The following is a 22,226-nucleotide window of genomic DNA, read 5'->3' on the forward strand; positions in this document are numbered from 1 at the left end:
TAATAAAAATTTTATTATTTTTGTGAGAGTATAAATATATAATGTACGAAAACAATACTCTCATTTAAGACATAAACTATTAGAAGAAACATGAAATTATATATATTAATTCTGGTTTAAGTTAATACAAAACACTACTGATGGAGACATTTACAAAACACAACTGATAATGTCATCAGAAATAACAAGGCTAAAATGAGAGTACATAAATTAACTGATGGCTTAGGGTGAGGAGAGGTCTATACATAGAAAAGATGTGTAGAAGAAATGAACTAAAAAATTAAAGTAGCTATCAAATACTAACAGCAACATACAACAATCAACATAGTGTCAAATTATAATAATGAACATTGCGTTAACCTATAATAACACAATATGAAAAATTTTAAGATTTTTTTCTGAGTCTGGGGAATGGTTGTGTTTATTGATTTTTATATTTAGAGTGACAACAAAATGTCAGTAATGCTGTTAAAGGTTGCTTTTGCAGCCTGTGTCTAGCAAAAACCTAGCTTTTGCTAGGAACTATTATTTGAAATTTGAATACTTTTCAATTATATCATATCATAAAGTACATTATGTGATACATATAATCAGTGCTTGACCGTATATACATATGACTCCAATAATCACATGCTTGGTTTGGGGGTATACTTACACATCAATTGGGGTATACTTACGCATCATTTAATGCTCATTACACTAAGTGGCTTAGCTCTAACACCATTGACTCCGCTGGTACTAAACTTCATAACTTCTGTATTTCTCAATCTCTTACACAGATAGCCAACTTTGTGATTTGTTTTCTAGATAACCCTAATCACTTACTTTCACTCCTTAATTTGTGTCTTGCCTCTGACCCTAGTTTGTGTTGAATTTCTACTTTTTCTCCTTTAGGTGGTTCTAAACATGCAATGATCTCTAGAAATCTTTTATCTGACCATGCAATGATCTCAATAAAACGCCATCTTTGGACTCACTCTACTACTACCATGACTACTTGACTACCATAACTACTACTACCATGACTACCTACTACTCACTAATTACTACCATGACTGACTAGGATTCTTTTCATGATTTTCTTTGACAGTCCTTGGGGTGATTTCTTTTATCTTGCTACTGATAAATGCGCTTCCTACGTAACCTCCTGGATACAGGCAGGTTCCAAGTTACATGCCTCATTCTACTCCATAATTTTCACTTTCTTGTGTAGCTGCTATATCTAATTGCAATTATTTTTTTCATTTTTTTCAAAAGAACAACTCTCTTGAGAACAAACACCTATTTATGATTGCAAGAAATGTAAAAAAGGTGCTGTCTGATGCTAAGCTCCATTATTCCCAGTTTACTAAACCTCGTACCTTATCTATACCTTATAAGAAGTTAGACAATTTAAAAAAATCTTCAACAGCTTCATTAACAAAGAAAAGTCTAACATAAAATCTCTAATTCATTGAATTGATCTCATTACCTCTCCCAAGGATAAGGTAGAACTATTTGCAAAGAACTTTTTTTCTAATTCGACTCTTGAATCTTATAGCCATACTCTTCCTGCCATTCCAGTTAAACAGGTTAATCCAATGATAGACATTCAATTCACTCTAACCTCCATTGCTAAAGTCATATCTTAATTAAAATCTTCTACAGCTTGTGGTCCAGACAACATTCCTATAATAGTCTTAAAAAAGTGTTCTCCAGACCTCTATTCAATTCTCTCTAAACTATTTGATAATGGTTGACTAAATCTTGTTTTCCTGCATGCTGGAAAACAACATATGTGGTTCCAATTTTTAAAAATTCTGGAGAACATTCTGACCCTCCAACTATCGTCCGATTAGTCTTCTTTCTGTTATTAGCAAGATATTTGAGTATTTGATCAACAAATTTCTAATACCCCGACTTGAATCAAATAAATACAGTAGACAATAAATACAGTTTTAATCTTCTTGCTCTATGACTGACTTGCCAACTGCTGTGACTGAAAGGTTCTATTGCGCAAAAGATGGAGATGGCAAGGCAAGGGCTATTGCTATTGACATATCTATAGCTTTTGATAAAGTTTGGCAGTTTAGTTTTCTCCATAAGCTTGGTTCATGTAAGGCATCTGTAAAAATTAATTAAAGTTATCTCGAAGGCCAACACACATCTTCATTTCCAGTAACTTCTGGAGTACCTCAAGGTTCTATCCTTGATCCTGTTTTGTTCCTTATCTACATTAATGACCTTTTGGCAACTTTACATCTAAAGTGGCTCTTATTTGCATACAATTCAACTTAATATTCCTGTCTTGACAAAAAGTCTTTTTGATTGCTAAGAACAGGATGTTAATCTTGAACTTGACCTCACTTCTGTAACAGATTGGGGCTTACAGTGACCAAAGAATATTAACTCTAAAAAATGTTTTTTGCAGCAAACAACTATTGCTATTATGTTGACATTCCTATATTAATAAATAGCAACCCTCTCACTGAGTCTTCCTTTTTTACGCCTTCTTGGATTATTGTTCACTACTAACCTCTCTTAAAAACCATATATATAATTGATTGAAAAGTTAGCATCTGCTAAGGTGCTATCATCCTTCTACTGCATCTGTTCCTGCATGCTCTAAAAACTTTTGTCTAGTTCCTTTCCCTGCACTTTTACCCTTTGGAACTCTCTCCCATCTTCATGTTTGTTCTGACTCATAAAACTAACAACTTTTCAAGGCTTCTGTCAACTGTTTTTTTTGTTTCGTTTTCTAGTAACTCTTACCTTAATAGTGCTTGCTTGCAGACTTGTTGGGAGTGAATTAAAATTAAAAAAAGAAAAAGAAAACACTATAATGGGTGTAATCAACATCATGTCTACCTACAACACTATTTTGTGAGTATTCAATAACAATTTAGTTGATGTAATTAAATAATACAACACAATGTGTAAAAAACATTATATATTATTATTGTTATATAAATTTTTAGTTTAAAAAGCTAAAAACGTTCAACAAAAAAAAATTATTAAAAAAGTTTTTGGTGCTTATTGGAAGTAGTTAACTACTTCCAATAAAAATAATGTTTTTACTTACAAATGTAATTTTTATTTAAAAATTTAATTTCAAAATCTTGGAAACATTTCTACAAAGAGAAAAATTAACCAATCAATGGAAAAAGAGAATTTTTTAGACAATATTCAAAGTAAACAATAAAGTAATTTAAAGAAATCTTTTTTTTTTAAATATTATTAAAACAATACGTTTAGGTACTAACAAATACTAAACAATATATTTAGGTACTAACAATATATTTAGATACTAACAATATATTTAGGTACTAACAATATATTTAGGTACTAACAAATACTAAACAATATGTTTAGATCTTAGCAATACATTTAGGTACTAACAACTACTAACAAGTACTAAACAATATATTTAGCTTCATATCTCTGATATTTATTTCCAATATTATTTCCAAAAAAATATTATGGAGATATTTGTTTTCATAAAAAAATGTTTAACAAAATTCAAACTTCTTATAATACCACAAACATCGAATTTTAATACACAGAGAAAACAATTTCATTACTACCTGAATGACAGGATTAATAAAGACACTGACATATAAGACAATTATACATTATAAATACCAAAAAATCTCAGGCTATTCCATAAGCTCGTTGAGTTTTATTTCATTATTATATAGTGCTTTTTCATACAAAAGCATATCTTCATGTAGACTGTGTTCTTTGCAATATTCTACTATATATTTGTTACGAGTAAACCCAACCATATTTCCAAATAAAACTCTTGCCTCGTCATCCAATGCACCTAAACGAGTAGGATTATAAAGATGATCTCGGTTTGTATTCAACATCACTAAGTCTAAAACCTTAAATTCAATGTCATTTATAACTTGAGAATAAAAATTTAAAACTTGGTAAAATCCCCCTCGCAACAAAACTTCTTTTTCTTGTTTAAATTGAGATATTTCTCCCACATAAACAGCACATATCGTACTAACAACACTTTCTGTATACTTTTTGCAATAAAATTCTAAGAGTTTTTCTTCCAGATTCAAAACACGGATTTTTAACAACAGCGGTACATTTTCTAAATTCTTCTGGAGTTCATCTTGAATGAAATTAATGGCAACACTTAAATCATAAGTAGCTGACCATAAACCTAATGGAACTGATATATATCTATTTTCAATTGGCTGACAAGTAAACTTTTTAAATATATCAAGACTGTCCTTGGAACACACCATGCCTCTGTAGACAACACCTTCAAAATTTTGGAACTGCGGATACTTTTTAACATAATTATAAAGATCAATATTAATCAGCTCAATAAGAAATACTGCACTTAAGATTTTGTCATTAATATTGACTGATAAATCATCTTGAAATATATTATTAATACCCTTAAAAACTTCTTTGAAGCCGCTAGATGTTGTGTACGTGTACAATACATTAAACTCATCTTCTGGGTTGGAGAACGACTCCTCTTTTTCAGTGAAAAATAACTTATCTTTTTCTTCAACATCGCACCAGTTGCGTTTCCTTCTAAACATATGCTTCACTGAATCAGATAGTCCTCCAAATGGCTCAGCCTCCTGAGTTAAAAAATCTATTAATTTTCCCATAAACTGATCAAACATATTCCAGTTTTTACGAATGTAATAAATTGACTTCCTCACTTCTTCTGTGCGTTTATACACCAAATCCCCTTGATAAAAGCAACGCAGTTGAGTGAGATTAAAGTCATTATTCTGACTTAAACTTGTGTCAACAAATCTTTCCGAGTGACTTTTTAAAACATTTACTTTTTTGAAATCAGAATTTTTGTCAATGTCTTGCTCATGGTCAATCATGATCATAAATGTAACTTTTCTAAAAGTAATGTTAGTAAATATATTTTTTACTCTTCAATTTTTAAAAATTAAAGTAGAATAGAAGTAGTAGAAAAGTAAAAACTTATATTAGAAATGTGTATGTGCATAATTGCTTATATATGATGGATACTCTGTATCCATATGGTGGGGCTGTGTATGCTATAAGATTTGGAAGCTGCTAAAGTGCTACCCAAAATTTAACTAAAATTGTTTTACTAAAAAAAGCAACTGTATACACAACTGAAAATTTTAGTCTACTACAGAGTTTTAAAACAAAAAAGGTTAAAAAATGTGAGTATTTTATAGATTTTTACTTATAAAATATATACAATAAAAAAAGTATTATCAATAGAAATTATTATTTAATTTAACACAATATTTTACTGAACAATTTTTCAATGCTATATTGCTAAGAGATAACCTTAAACAACAGAGTGGACAATTTTTTAAAGATCAGTTTAGTTTATTACCTTTTGTACATGAACAAAGATAAGCTCAATTGACTGTCATTCTAATTCATATGTGTATATATATGTGTTTTATTTATATAAACATAACGTATTATATTTTTATACATAAATTATATATATATATATATATATATATATATATATATATATATATATATATATATATATATATATTATGTATATATACATATGTATATATATATATATGTATATTATATATATAAACATATTATGTTAATATATATAATATATATGCATATGCACATTATATATATAAATATATATATACATATATATACGCATATATATATATGTGTATATGTAAAATATATATATACATATACATATGTATGTATATATATATATATGTATGTATATATATATATATATATATATATATATATATATATATATATATATATATATATATATATATATATATATATATATATATATATATAATTTATATACAACCCTCGGAATTAGGGTCTGCATTCGGCAATGCCGACCTAACTGTCTACCTAAAAGTATTTGAGGTTGGCAAAAAGTTGCAACCTCGTTTCTGTGTTTTATGGTTAGACCTTTGTATCGAATAATTTTTGCCGACCTGATGCCGACCTGATGCCGACCTCAAAAAGATTGAGGTTAGTAAATTATTGCCGACCTCATTTTTCCTAATTCCAAGGGTTGTATATATATATATATATATTATATATATATATATATATATATATATATATATATATATATATATATATATATATATATATATATATATATATATATATATATCTTGGCAATTGACAAACCAAATATATTGTTTTAATTTTAATTGTATTTTGAATATATATATATATATATATAGGTTTAAGAAGATTTTAATATATTATAAAAATAAATGTTTTTATAAAAATAAATTGTTTATTTTAAAAATGTTAATAATAAATGTTTTTATAAAAATAAATTATTTATTTTAAAAATGTTTAATAGATGTTATTTTCATTTTAAATTCATAATATAAACATAAAAAGGAAAATGATATATTTACTACAAAATAAGTTTATTGTAAACAATTTTAATGTTTTTCAAAAAAACTTTATTCAATAGCAATTTATGCAATTATGATATCAAACTCATTAATCCAAAGTTTAAATACTAATAATTTTTCTTTCTCTTTTATTTTAAATTTCTAAGCAAAGAGCAAGTGACACAATAAAAATGTGAATGTTTTTTAAACATACAACAAAAAATGTGAATATCTTTTAATGCAACAAAAATAGTTCTTAAAACTGTAATTTGTCTTGTAACAGCTCAGGATAAAAAAAAAAAAAACTTTTTTACAGTTTTATATTTATCAAATGTAAAACTATATTTTGTGCCTGCTGAAGTTTTTAACCTGCAGTTTAGAAAAACTAAATAAAATAAATAAATTTTATGTATTAAGAGAATTTCCTAATTTTTTACTTTTGTGCAAGTCAAGTACAGTTTGTGTAAACCAGTTTAGGGGAGTGTGTGCACAAGTGAGAGCTAAAGCTTTTCACTTTCGCCAAGGTTATATATATATATATATATGTATATATATATATATATATATATATATATATATATATATATATCATTTTTTGACATATATATCATTTTTTGTTATATATACATTTATATCATTTTTTTTGTTAGATTTTAAACTAAGTAGGGTCTAATACTTTTATATAAGTTTGTTAGAAAAAAACACACAAACTGAAGTAAATTCTAAATTGTATATCAATGGTTTATATCCTTTTTGACATCAATGGTTTTCTATCTTCAATTCATTGACTTAAAAAACACAGCTGTATAGTCAAAAAACTTCCTTTTTTAAACCATACAAAAGTTCAATAGGTCTCTTAGACATATTGAATCAATTTTTTTTGTTTTACATTTATCAGTCGTTTTAATGAACTGAGTATTAGTTTAATAAGTAGTTGAATGACCAGTGAGCAATGAACAGTGATCTCTTATTACCTCATTGTGGTGAATGCATGTTATGTATGTATGTATGTATGTATGTATGTATGTATGTATGTATGTATGTATGTATGTATGTATGTATGTATGTATGTATGTGTGCATGCATAGATGCGTACATGTTTGTATGTATTAACATACACACATATGTACACACATACATACATACATACATACATACATACATACATACATACATACATACATACATACATACATACATACATACATACATACATACATACATACATACATACATACATATACACATATTGTTAATCAATACAGCAAATTAGAAAGAAATTAAAAAACTTCAAATGAAAATTAAAAATTTGTAATCATGTAATAAAATATATGAAAATATTCTTATTAATATATTGTATAAAAAATATTTTAACATGGAGAAGATATTGTCTCCTAATAACTATTTCATATAACTCAATATTTGTCTTTTAAACTGTGAAATCTGGTTAATTAAATATTTTCTTTAATTTGATCACTCTTTGTTGAAGTGCACCAATATCAGACCTGCAGAAAACTTTACTTTGGAAACGGTTTTAGGTTTTTGTTATAATACCTGCCATTTTCCCAAAATGGTGTCTTTCACAGCATCAACATATTGAGCTGGAAACCAGTACATCCAGTAGCGTGAAGCTTCAGTTGGCCCCAATTGGAGAGCCTAGGAAAAAAAAACTTACATAAAACATTGAAAGCACATGAAAAAAATAAGTTTTTATGCTTCATCTAATTATTTTTTATAAACTTAACTCAATGCACAGTGCCTAGCAAAACTATGAACCCAAAGCACTGCACAGATATCAGTTGCATAACTTTCATTTTATTAATGAGATCTCTAAGTGCCAAGACAAGTTGTGTTTATATAAAAGAAAATGTTTTAAAAAAATGTTTTGGCTAAATTTTTTTTTGATTAAAACTAAATGATAAATAAAATATCAATAAAACAAAAACATTCATTTTAGTTGAAACTCATGTTCTCCATTTTTTCTTGGTTGTCAGAGTCTTTATAATATACGCTGCAATCTGCAGACTGCAAAACTTATTTTACGCGTGTTTAATTCATAACAGTTTCAGTATACGATGTCATTGTGGATTTTTTTTAAAGATATTGAAGTATTTTTTTTGCCACAATCAGCAAATCATTTTTATTTGTATAATTTTTTACCAAATCCCCAAAAAAAATTTTGCGATACAACTAAAAATAAAATAATATACTCGGTTTTGAGATTTCAGTAGTACAACTTGTTTTTAACAATTGTAAGAATAAATCTTTATCTAAAAATTAGCATCCTTTCACAATTGTTGAAATATATATTATTTATCCTTGTAAGAATATATTATATCAAATTTATTTTGCAAAATTTGTATTATATCTACTTGAAGTTTTCAAAGTGACAAAATTTTGTTTTACTTTTTAATTATTATTTATCCCTATTAAGTCAGACGGTATATGTACACTTGACTGCGACTACCTTAATAAACTAATATTAACAACAACACAATGCAATAATTTAAAGTTAACTTTTTGAAGGCATTCATTAATCTTTTTGGTCTATGATATTATCACTATTCCAAAAAATTTATATGAAATTCAAAAAAAGGCTCAAAAATTTCAAAAAGATTTAAAACAATCCTATTTTTACCTAAACTCTGTAGCCTCTATCTGATTGGAGTTAATGTTAACTGAAGTTCTAAAAATGTTAAAGAACTATATGATTGGAGTTCTAAACTCTGTAGCCTCTATCTGATTGGAGTTCTAAACTCTGTAGCCTCTATCTGATTGGAGTTCTAAACTCTGTAGCCTCTATCTGATTGGAGTTCTAAAAATGTTAACTGAAGTTCTAAAAATGTTAAAGAGCTTGATGTTAAGAAAAAATTGAAGTGATTAAAATTAATTTAATGATTAATTTAAAATAAATTTTTCAGCTTCAATTATCTAAACTCCTTTAATTTTAACTTATTTAATTATCAAAACATGTATATATATATAAGCATATATATATATATATACATTGATTTTTATTTTTCAAATGTAATGTTTTACTTTGTATTTACTTATTCGTTACATTTTTTATTTCAGATTTATCATATGATGTATTTATGAGATATAGAAGAACAAAATATTATAAATTTTTGTGAATTTTTAATAATAAATAAACAACAATATTAGTTAAAAAACAATAAAATTTAAAATTAAATAAAATAGTTTCTGATGAAGATTTGAACCTGCTACTTAGACAGCCGCACCTCAAAATTAGAACAATAGAACGCGCACTGCAATACACTAATTTTATATCTACTAGGTAAAATTAATCTAATAATGCTTATTTCAAAAAAACATAGCAAGTTTATAAATTTAAATATTTTTTATAAAATCTTTTTCTTTATTTGTTTTAAAAATTATCTTTTATAAAAGATACATAAATTTTAAAGTAATCTTGGCAATTGACAAACCAAATATATTGTTTTAATTTTAATTGTATTTTGAATATTTTTAGAATTTGGTGAACAATTATACAAAAAAATACTTTGATATCTTAAAAAAATCCACAACCATGCCATATACTGAAACTGTTATGAGTTAAATGCACATGAAATAAATTATGCAGCCTGCAGATTGCGGCATATATCATAAAGACTCTGAGAACCAAGAAACAATTGAGAAAACAAGCTTCAATGAAAAACAACAACTTTAGTTTTATTAATATGAATTTATTATTTAGTTTTAAAAAATTGTTTTTTAAACATTTTCATTAAACAAAACACATTTAAACATAATTTGTCTTGGCACTTGGGGATCCCTTTAAAGTATTTTAGTTTTAATTCAAAACATGTTCATTAAGTTTTGTAAAAAACAAATAGGTATTACAATATTTATTTTTTTTAAACCTAAGTACTAAGTTGTAAAAAAATATAATTGTTAATGTGTTTTTGACAGTTTGTGCTTTTAAAACAAAATTAAGGTTAAAAATATTTTTTAATTTTTTTTTTTTTAATGCTTTTCTGTCAGTAAGTGTAGTCAGTAAAAAACCCCATAGCCTGTTTTAGCATGTTTGTTCTGAACTTCTGCATTTTTCATTTTTACAGACTCTTTGGTGTTCGAAACTTCTTAAAATAACTTTTGTTCTTGCAAATATATATATATATATATATACTATTGCATGAACATTGAAATTGGTTAACACCTGGGTTTGTGCTAGGAGATTTTGTTGTTGACAGTATAACTATTCAAATTTGGAGCTAATCTAAATAAAACTCCATTTTTTAATGTAAATAAAACTATGTTTTGTTTTTAATGTAAATATAACTCCATTTTGTTTTTGTAAATTCTCTCTAGAGATTCAAATCAATAAATAGTTAATGAACTGTTGCTTATATATGTTGCTTAGATATTTTTAAGTCTGTAGTATATTATGTATTATTTATAGTGTATTACTTGTAGTACACTTATTATTTAATATTAGGTATTATTTATAGTGTATTACTTGTAACACGCTTATTATTTAATAACTCAATATTGTCTGTAGTATTTTTTTAAATCGTAATATATTTTTAAATTGTAGTTTTTGGCTACTTTATTAAAACTAAACTATTTTTGAAAAAATTTTAACTGACCACTTTTATATAATTTGATTGATTTTAAATTTTTTGCAATAAAATAAAAATAAAAATAATTTTAACTAGATCTTAGTTAAATTCTAGTAATTATTTATAATAATAGTTTTAAACTTTTTTCAAATAAAAAGATAATTTATAAATGTGTCATTGACAATTTGCTCCAAAACTTTAGTTTCTGTTTCTCTCTGAAGAACCCTTTGTTAAGTAAGTTTGTGTTTTGGAGTTTTTAACTTCTCTGAAATTTGTTTACTTAAATATAAATGGCAACTTTAATTTGAAGGATGACATAAAGCTTTCTGGGATAAAATTGCAACCTAAATTTTTGAAAAATGACATAAAGCTGCTAGGATCATTGGTTGGATAAAAAGTTATTCCATCACATAAGGGATATGTCTTTCTTAGTAAAATCTGCACATTAAACAGAGAATTAGTCTTCTTAAGACATAAGATACTAATATACACTACCATGATAATCATAGAATCCATAACTACATTTTTTGCCCCGATTCTGGTAGTGGCGTCATAGTAGCTTATTTGTGTAGCATATTTATTATAGCTTCACAGTAACCAGTATTTATGATAAAGACCCACATCTGTTTGTTGAGTATAGAAACCCTAACTAAAGAATTAATATATTTAAAACCATAATTATAATTGCCCTATCTACAAAGTAGGAGATCATTACTTTGATTGAAGGCCCTAAGGTTATAGAGCTTCCAAACTTAGTTTTAATATGTAGATAGGACTTAGATATACATAGACTCATCATATACATAGAGCTTTTGTTATTACACTGAAATACTACATACTGGCTGGTGATAATACTTTGAGAAAGTTTGTTTATGTAAAATTTTAAATATGGATTTAAATTTAACTAATTTACTTACTACTCTTTAGTGATTTCATATACCTAGTGATTCTTTACAAAACAAAGCTTAATATCTGTATATAGTTACTGTTACTGTACATGTTGGGATTATAATTCAAATAGGAGTTTATAAATGTAGCACATATTTACAGCTGGTTGTTATTTTATAACTTTTGTATTACTAGCACAACATTTTGGTTTTTTTCCTTCTAACAACTTATTTGCTACACAAATAGTTTTAATTATGTGAACGTTACATTTACTTTATTTAATATCTACAAAATCTGCTATACTAATAATTAGTGTTTTCCTATCTCTTTCAGACTAGTTATGAATATGCTAAACAAAACTTATTTTAGATTAACTCAAACAACATCAGTGTTGTTGACCATCCAGACATCAAAGTGGAACATTCGATTGTTGTAAAACCTTCAAAAAAAACACCACAAAATATATCCTTAGTGCCATTAAACATTTAGACAATTTTATTGAAGATTCGCCCAGAGGAAACATTCAGATATCATTGTGCATGTAATGCATTTGCTTGGTTCCATTGAGTATTTAGACAACACTATGGGAAACTCATCAAGTGTTGTTGAACATTCAGACACTATTATGAGCACTCATTGGACATTTAGACATAAAACAGTTTCTTGGTAGCACAAGAAATGTTGAAAAACCAGTTTTTCCAGGTGCAGAGAGACTGCAAGTTTAAAATGTTATCCATTAAAGCACCTGTTCCGAAGTATATACATATCATAATGATGATACACAAAATACAGAAAACAAACACCAGTGATTAACTGCTCGGTTTTTCTTGCACACTCAATTAGCAAACTTAGAGGAAACTTGCTTATCAAACGAGTCTTTCCAGAAGAATAGAATTTTGAGTTTGGAAGCTGATCTGTGAGGAACTAAAACATTTTAAAAATTATATAAAAAACATTGGTGATGTAAAAAATGTAATCATTATTTAATATCAAATTATAAGGGGGTTTTGTTGAAATTAAGCCAGTAATGTCTTCTGAGCAATTCTCCATTTGTAGGGAGCCTATTGGGGCCAAAATGTTTATACAAAACACAAGAAAATCAAGTCTCTGCTTCCATGCAGTCTTTAACACGCCACCAATATCTGTTCTCAGTGAAGTGTGACACTTTTTGTATAAAGACATTTTTTAAAATTAACTAATATAATACGAAAATTTAAAATAGTTTAACAAACAATTGGATCAAGTTAATAGAACTGTTTATCAAGATATAGTATGAAGCTATCTTTTGTTATTATTGCTGTTATACATAAAAAATAACTATAAACAAATTTTACTAGAAAAAGTTATAACATATCCTGTTCTTTATACTATATCTATAATAATTTTTTATAATATAGTAAAACCTAAATAAAATATAAGCTAACTACTTTATAATTTAATTCAGGTTTATTATAATTGAATAGACTAGTTAAGACTTGATTTTTTGAACAAATATCTTGATTTCTACTTTGGAACTTAATTAATTACATTTCTTAGACACACATAATTAATATTTATTGTTAACCACGATTGTTAAAACTTTGAGTTCATGGATATTAGAATTTTATCTTAAAACTTATTTGAAAAAATAAAAATAGATTCGCTAAATTACGCTAAAATTCTATTTGTGCTCTTTACAAGATTTTCGCAAAGGTTTAACGAAATATTTTCCCACTGTTCTTGAACTCGTTCATATAACACATTAATGGATGATGGAGAGTCAGAATAGTTATTAACGAGCGCTTTTTTTAATTGTGACCACAGATTTTCTATTGGGTTCAAATCAGGACTTTGTGCTGGCCATTCTAGCACTTGAAAGTCCTGCGAAGCCAACCAATTCTTAACCATTTTAGCAGTGTGCTTTGGCTCATTGTACTGTTGAAAGATGACTTTATTTTTTGGGTAAGACATATTTTCAACAGTTTCCAATAATTTGTGCTGTAAAATATCAAGATACATTTCCTTATTCATGTTTCCAACTATTCTTCGAATTGGTCCCAATCCATAAGCTGTCGTACAACCCCATAGTTAAATACTGCCTCCCCATGTTTTACTGTCTGAATAAAATCTTTTTGGGTTAATGGTTCACCTTCTCTTTTCCAGCTCCATTGGCGGCCATCAGTGGTATACCGATTAATTTTAGTTTCATCTGACCAAATAACTTTCTTCCAATCATCTTCGGTAAAGTTTTCATATTTTTTTACAAAGTTTAATCTTGCTTTGATATTTTTTTTACTAAGTAATGGTTTTTTTTTCTTTTCAATTGCTCGAAATTTACTTTTTTTGAGATCTCGCTGCACTGTCCACCTGCTCACATTTTTTCCTATATCACGTTGCAAAAGTTTAGCTGCATGAGATGTCGATTTTGCTTCTCCAGTAGTCAAATATCTGATTACTCTTCTACTGTCTACCGCACTCAACTTCTTTGGTCAACCGCCAACATTTTTTTTTAGAATATGTCCACATTTTTTTCTAATTCGTTGCACAGTACTTTGACTAACTTTTAATTTAGAAGCAATTTTATGAGTTGTATTTCCTTCTTCGATCATCTTTTTTATTAAATCACTCTTTGTCTTTGAAATTCCCATTATATTAAAAAAAAACTATCAAAAACAATAAATTTAAACAATAAAATTTATGAAAATAGAAAATTATTTTAGATATAAATATAGTCAATTGATTTGCACACAAAATTATTAAATTAATTTGAGAAAAATAATAAAGATATTGCCATCATCAAGTATGGTGCAAAACTGAGTCAAAAGATGTTTGTCACTAGATAAAAATACTTGTGCATTGGGGTAAAAGGAGGAGGCGTAAAAAGTCGTAAAAATTAGCACTTTACGACTGTATACTGTATTATTATATATATATATATATATATATATATATATATATATATATATATATATTTGTGTGTGGGTGTAAATATTAAAGTTAATATTACTTAAAATTATTATTAATTTTAATATTTAATTAACTGTAGGATAATGTCATCCAGTTATATCGTAGTTGTAATTACTAACAAAAGATAAAATTATATCTTATCTTATATTACTTTATATTATATTACTTGATATATGTTATCTATCAATATATCTTTACATTCTTGAACACTTGAATAATTTTAATTTTCAATAACTCTTACCAATATGTGATATTCTTCATGGCCTTCAATAGGCTCAGATATAACATTTCGAATAGAAGACATAGGTAGTTTTTCAGTGCGTTCTAAAAAATATTATCAATTTATAATCTGCATAAATGATCAATATTAATTTATTAGTAAATGATACTATTTTGCTTTCAATTTTATAGTTATTATATATATGTATATATATATATATATATATATATATATATATATATATATATATATATATATATATATGTATATATATATATATACATATATATATATATATATATATATATATATATGTATATATATATATATATACATATATATATATATATATATATATATATATATATATATATATATATATATATATATATATATATATATATATAGTATATATAAAAAAATGATTTTTTACCTTAACGTACTCCCAAAGGCAACAATTTATAGAACTATATATATATATATATATATATATATATATATATATATATATATATATATATATATATGTATAAATATATATATGTTTTTTCTGTATTTTGTTGACGCAAAAAAAAATGCAAGACCGGAATTTTTTTATTTTTATTATTTGATAGACTGCCTGCCCCAACCAAACCCTCAGTCAATGTAGCAGCACTCTGTTGCGAGTCAGGCTATAAGATAGTCAATATAGCAGCACTCCGTTGCGAGTCAGGCTATAAGATAGTCGATGTAGCAACACTCCGCGCATGATTTACAGTAAAAAAAATACAAATAAAAACATTTTATTAAAAAAAATAAAAAATAAAAACATTGTTTATATTATTAAAAACATTCAGAATTTTTTTAAAAACATTCTGATCAATTAAATTTGCATTTTCGCAGTTTTTTTTTAAAAAATAATTAATTTGTAATTAAATTAATGGTTTTAGCTTTCTGATAAGACGGAAATGTTGAATGAAAGTCAAAAGTAAAGTGACATATTTGCTGGCAAAAAAATGATTTTTTACCTTAATGTACTCCCAAAGGCAACAATTTATAGAACTATATATATATATATATATATATATATATATATATATATATATATATATATATATATATATATATATATATATATATATATATATATATATATATATATATATATATATATATATATATATATATATATATATATATAAATATAATTTATAGAACTATATATATATATATATATATATATATATATATATATATATATATATATATATATATATATATATATATATATATAAACATAACGGCTATTTATTTAAAATTAAATAGCATTACAAGTAATGAGTTGTACAACTTTATCTATCATTAAATACTAAAAAGAAGATTGCCAAAAATGCATGCAAACATTTATGTATAGAAAAGGTAGTGGAACTGCCAATGTTTCGTGGCAGGTAGAGGTCGGTCCATCACGAAGAACAGACATATTTTTGAAAAAAAGATTGTTGATAGGCGGTGAACTTTACAGTGTTCAGACCAAATGGGAATCTGAGCGTGTCCAATTTGCTTAAGGCATTTGAGTAGATATGGTACTGATTTTATATCGTAGTGCACTTTAGTCCATTGTTCATCCCAATCAAGATTCTCATTGAGCATGATTCCAAGGTATTTGTGGCTGTTGAATTTTTCAAGTTCAGTATTGTTGAGTACAAGAGAAGGTATAGCATGAATTTCAGAGCAACTAGGATTAATTCTAATGATTTTATATTTAGAACTATTAAGCTTCATTCCATTGACAACAGACCATAGTGCAACACCATCTACAATGGATTGAGGAAAGTTGGCAGGATCTTTATCATAGATTATATAAGTTAGGATGTCTCCAGCATATTTTTGGAGAATGGTTTCAAGTGGGAGTGGCAATAATGTCAGAAATGGCGTTAATGCCAAAAAATTAAAAAAAATTGGACCAAGAACCTTGAAGTACTCTGGCTTCAATTCAGTGGGGAGATCATTTGTTTTAACTTTTTGGCAACGGTTAGATAAGTAAGCTGCAATCCAGGAAGTGAGTCAGCTAGGTAGAATATTTATTAACATTAGCAGTAATTTGTCATGACTGACAAGATCAAATGCTTTTGCAAAATCAAAGAGTATTGCAAAAATTGATATGTTATTATCTTTAACATAACTCCAGTCCAGTACAATTTGAATAATAGCATCCATTGTACAATGTCCCGGAAGAAAACCAAACTGTTTGTTTGAGACCCATATGTGCTTGATGTGATGGATAATGAAACTGGTAATAATGCGTTTTATCTGTCTATCTGTGGACATTTTTATTGTATTAAAAAAAAAAAAAAGAACATTGTTTAAAATTTATCTGTAAGGGATCTTAGCAAAAAAAATTAAAATTAATCAATTTAATATTGATTATTTTTAATTTTTGAAAAAAATATGATCATTGACCCAATTTATTTGACATTAATTGATGTCAAATTAACGTGTAAAACTTTCAACTTTAAATCACAAGGAGTATCTATTAAGATGTTGATATATATGTGTATATATATATATATATATATATACACATGTATACATGCATATATATACATGCATATATATATAGACATATATATGTATTTATATACATATATATGTATATATATAAATATAGATGTATATGCATACATAAATGTGTATATGTATATATATAAATATACATATGTATGTATATATATAAATTTATATATATATACATACATATGTAATGTATATATAAATATATATACATACATATTAATATATATATATATATAATATATATATATATATATATATATATATATACATACATATTAATATATATATGTATATATATATATACATATATATGTGTATATATACATATGTATATATATAATAGGACTGTACCGGATTTACTTTTTCCAAATCTGGCCCCGAAGCTGGGCTTGTCAGATTTCAAAACAAAATTACAGGAGCCAAAATCCTGTACACCCCTACTTGCTATTGATAGCGATCAACAATGTTGACCATTCTCAATACCAAGTGACAACTGTTTTCTGTTAAGCTTCATTGGAGTTAATAAAATAGAAGTACACAATTTCACATAACATATTATAAAAAAATAATTGATAAACGATAGAAACTTTTAAGTTATTTTTTTAAAATGTCTTTGATTAGTTTCAAATTGTACTTTAGAAATATTAGGCGAGCTGCATTATGTGGTAGGAGTGAGTGTTAATGCCTGTTCGTAACTGTTATTCATGTTGCTCAGCATGCTCAGATTGACTTCGATACCCGAAGCCAAAATCCGGTACAGTTCAATTTAGATCAACAAATATAAATTTTTTTGCCAAAAAAGGTGATAAAGCAGTTTCAGCTAATTATAGACAAGTTTCCCTCATTTCAGTGATGTGCAAGATGCTTGAAAGTATTATTCTAAACAAAATTAAAACTTATTTTAATGAAAACAGTTTGCTAATAGAACATCAATAGGGATTCATAAAGAATAAATCATGCAAAACAAATGGTTTTAGTGGTGTGCTACAGGGTTCAGTTATTGGACCATTCCTTTTTGCTGTCTACATTAGTGATTTCCCAGTAATTAATGATTGCACAAACTATATATATATATATATATATATATATATATATATATATATATATATATATATATATATATATATATATATATATATACACACACATATAGGCCTCTGCGGGAAGCGAGAGCTTTAACTCTTGCTCTCGCCTACACTACCCTAAAATGGGTTATGGGAACAATTTATGGCTCTTGCAAAAGTATATTTTTCTCTAAAAATTATAATTATCATTGTAACTAAAATGAAAAACATTAAGTCATTTTTATAAAATAAAAAAATTAATTGCAATGCTTTTAAAAGGCACAGTTGTTGCAAAAAAAAAGGCGCTGATTTAAATGCAAATGCTTTTTATTAGATTAGACTATATGATAAATATAAAATTATTGCACTCTAAATTATATTGATAAAATGTAAAATTATTTAACTGATAAAATTATTGCATAACAATTTTTATTTTATGTAATGAATTATATATTTTTATATACTAAGTACTTTTAACATATTATTCACTTCTATTGTGGAATTTTTGATTGTTGTAATAATTCTTAAAATGCCTGCATTCTATTACAGTAAGAAAATATAAAACATTTTTTATAAACAGTAAAAAGTTTTATAGCTCTTTGTCAAATTTTTTAGCAAATAAGTAATGCTGTTAATAAATAAATAGATAGCTAGTGTGAAAATCGAAAAACGACACTCATCATTTTCAATGACACTTGTTATGTATATACTCTTGCAACATTAACGTTACAAACATATGCTTGTAAGAGATATAAAACCAAATTTTGTATTTAATAACAATTTTTTTATTGAATAAACGGATGGCTTGTGAGAAAACCAAAAGCTCTCGTAAGAAGCTGTTTAGAGGAGCAGCTTGCATAGCTTGCCATAATTGTATTAGGAAAGCTTTTCTCCGCTTTTGCACTCATTTACTCCCACCAAGACCTATATAGTAAGTAACCGGGGTTGATATTTGACCAGGGCCAGGGTCAGGTTTGATAAAATATAGCCGGTGCTGGGTTTGTGACCCAGGCTGCATAAACAATTATACATCCTAAAGTATTTTTTTTTATTCAAAATTCATGTTCAATTTTGTATGTATATGCATATACAAACATTATTATGATCAACATGATCATCATAATCATCATTACCATCATGATCATTATTATCATTATCATCATCATCATTATTGCCATCATCATCAGGCTTTCTTCCTTTATACTGGCCTTCCTCTTTTATGCTGTTTCTCTACTATAAACAATCTAGAGCATTTTCTTTCCTTAACTAAACCTCATTCATACAATATATAAGGCACTCTCTTCAAGTTTTCTTTCTTCTTACCACATACCATTTTCTCCTGAAGCTGCTACCTCTCTACATGCTGATACCTGAATCATTTTATTCTTTTCTAACAGACATTGTCCGATAAGACATTTTTTTCTAATTTGTCTAAGACTATGCCTCTTTCTCTTGTGTGAGAGTCAACCACACATCCATCTAACCATCTTCTCTTTCAGCAAATACTACAGCATATAAATACTAAAGTTTATATAAATATGAAAGGATATTGTTTGCCAGCATCTAAATAAATAGCAAACATATATGTTTATACCCATAATATATTTGCATAAAGCTCATCTTGGAAGCTTCTATTCCTTCTCTCAACCCTCGGAATTAGGAAAAAAGAGGCCGTCAATAATTTGCCGACCTCAATCTTTTAGAAGGCAGCAAAAATTATTTGATACAAAGGTCTGACCATAAAACTTTTTTGCCAACCTCAAACACTTTCAGGTCGGCAGTTAGGTCAACATTGCCAAATGCCGACCCTAATTTCGAGGGTTGTTCACTTTAATATTAAGTCAACCCTCATTCTACTCTGCATTTTTTACCATCTTGAGCAGTTGTTTTTATTACTTTTATTATTCCAAGAAGCAAATGTAAAAAGGTCCTGTCTGATGTTTAGCTCTGTTATTCTCAGTATACTAAATCTTGTTTCTTATCTCAGATGTTAGGTTCTAGAGACTTTTTGTTAGTCTTTAACAGTGTAATTAACTAAAGTAAGTCTAACATTTAATCTCTAATTCAAGGGTCTGATCTTTTTACTTCTTCCCAGAATAAAGCAGAGTTATTTGCAAAGAAATCTTACTCTAGTTTGACTCTTGAATCTAATGGCCATACTTATCCTCCCAGTTAAATAGATTAACCTATTGATAAACATCCAAATCACTTGGATTTCCAATGCTAAAGTTAATTCTCAATTAAACACTTCTACGATTTGTGTTCCAGACAAGATTTCCATCATAGTCTTAAAAAAGTGTTCTCCGGAATTCTCTTCAATTTTTGTTAAATAAGTGGTTCCAATTTTTCAAAACTCTTTTACAACTATCTACAATTAGTCTGCATTCTGTTATTAGTTTTTTTATATAAAGTTTTTGAGATCATTAAATTATTTCTCTCTAACTGCAGTATTAAAGTTATTCTTGAAGGCCTACACTCCTCTTTATTTCAAGTAACTTTTAGTACCACTTATGATTTTATTAGTGGTACCCTTAAAATTTAAATCTACAATAACAATCTACAATAACAACCTTCATGAAAATTTTACATCTAAAGTGCCTCTATTTGCTGATGACTCAACTTTATACTTGTCTTGACAAAATATCTTCACTTTTTAATTGATTAGAGCCGGTTTTTAACCTGATTTCTCTTCTGTAACAGCCTAAGGCTTGCATTGGCTTGTGGATTTAAATTCTGGACTTGTGGATTTAAATTCTGGACTGAAGTCCACAATATTTTTAGGCAACAAAACTCATTTACCTACTGCAAAAAAATACTGCAATACTGTAGGCATTCCTATATTGACAAATAACAAGCCTCTTACTCTTTAACAAAGTCTAAAAGCACATTGTAAATGTTGTTAGACCTGTTTTATTTGCTTGATTCACTCTCTCATTGCTGTAAGGTTGCTTTCTTTTTTCTACAAATACTATCATGATCAATGCTCAAACAAGCTATTATCTCTATTACGATAAATCAAAACTCATTCTTACTTGGCTTCTTATTCAACAAGTTGCATACTTTTACTGTATCTGTCCCTTTGTGCTATAAAAACTTTTATTAACCCAGTTTCTTTTCTTTCACATCAAAAAAGTCTTATTAGACCCATCTACACGATTTCCATTTTAATACATTCTACAACTTTTAAATTCTTCAGTTAACCATTTTTTAGTATCTTAACTCATAACTTAATAGTTATGAGTTAGTACTCATAACTTAATAGTTGTTGCTTGCAATTTTGTTGGATATAAATTTGAGTTTAAAAATATATAAATAAATACCAGTACATAATAAATAGTAAATGTAGGTATAAAATTATAATAAAAAAAGTATTATAAATTTTTTTTTAGCCCTGGCTATCAACTCCTGTTAAATCTTATAATTTTGCTGGGGCCGAGTTTGCAAAAAGTCTCATTTTTAGCAAGGGCCGGGGCCCTGGTCACTTACTAGGCCTGTATGTGTATATATATATATATATATATATATATATATATATATATATATATATATATATATGTGTATATATATATATATATATATATATATATATATATATATATATATATAT

At 26.7% G+C, this 22,226-nt stretch overlaps 1 protein-coding gene across 1 annotated transcript in view; it reads right to left on the minus strand.

Annotated features, from left to right (window-relative positions):
* Window positions 1-7,660: 7,660 nt before the first annotated feature.
* The window catches only part of LOC100202076 (ubiquitin domain-containing protein UBFD1), a 31,355-nt gene continuing 16,789 nt past the window's right edge, over window positions 7,661-22,226 (minus strand). Inside the window, exons 7-8 of the mRNA XM_065803368.1 lie at window positions 15,024-15,106; window positions 7,661-8,021 (exon numbers count right to left, since the gene is read on the minus strand). Coding sequence (XP_065659440.1) covers window positions 7,911-8,021; window positions 15,024-15,106 — 194 coding nt within the window. The 3' untranslated portion in view covers window positions 7,661-7,910. The remainder of the gene's footprint in view (window positions 8,022-15,023; window positions 15,107-22,226) is intronic.

Source organism: Hydra vulgaris, chromosome 08 (genome assembly GCF_038396675.1).
Source record: "Hydra vulgaris chromosome 08, alternate assembly HydraT2T_AEP".
Taxonomy (NCBI): domain Eukaryota; kingdom Metazoa; phylum Cnidaria; class Hydrozoa; order Anthoathecata; family Hydridae; genus Hydra; species Hydra vulgaris.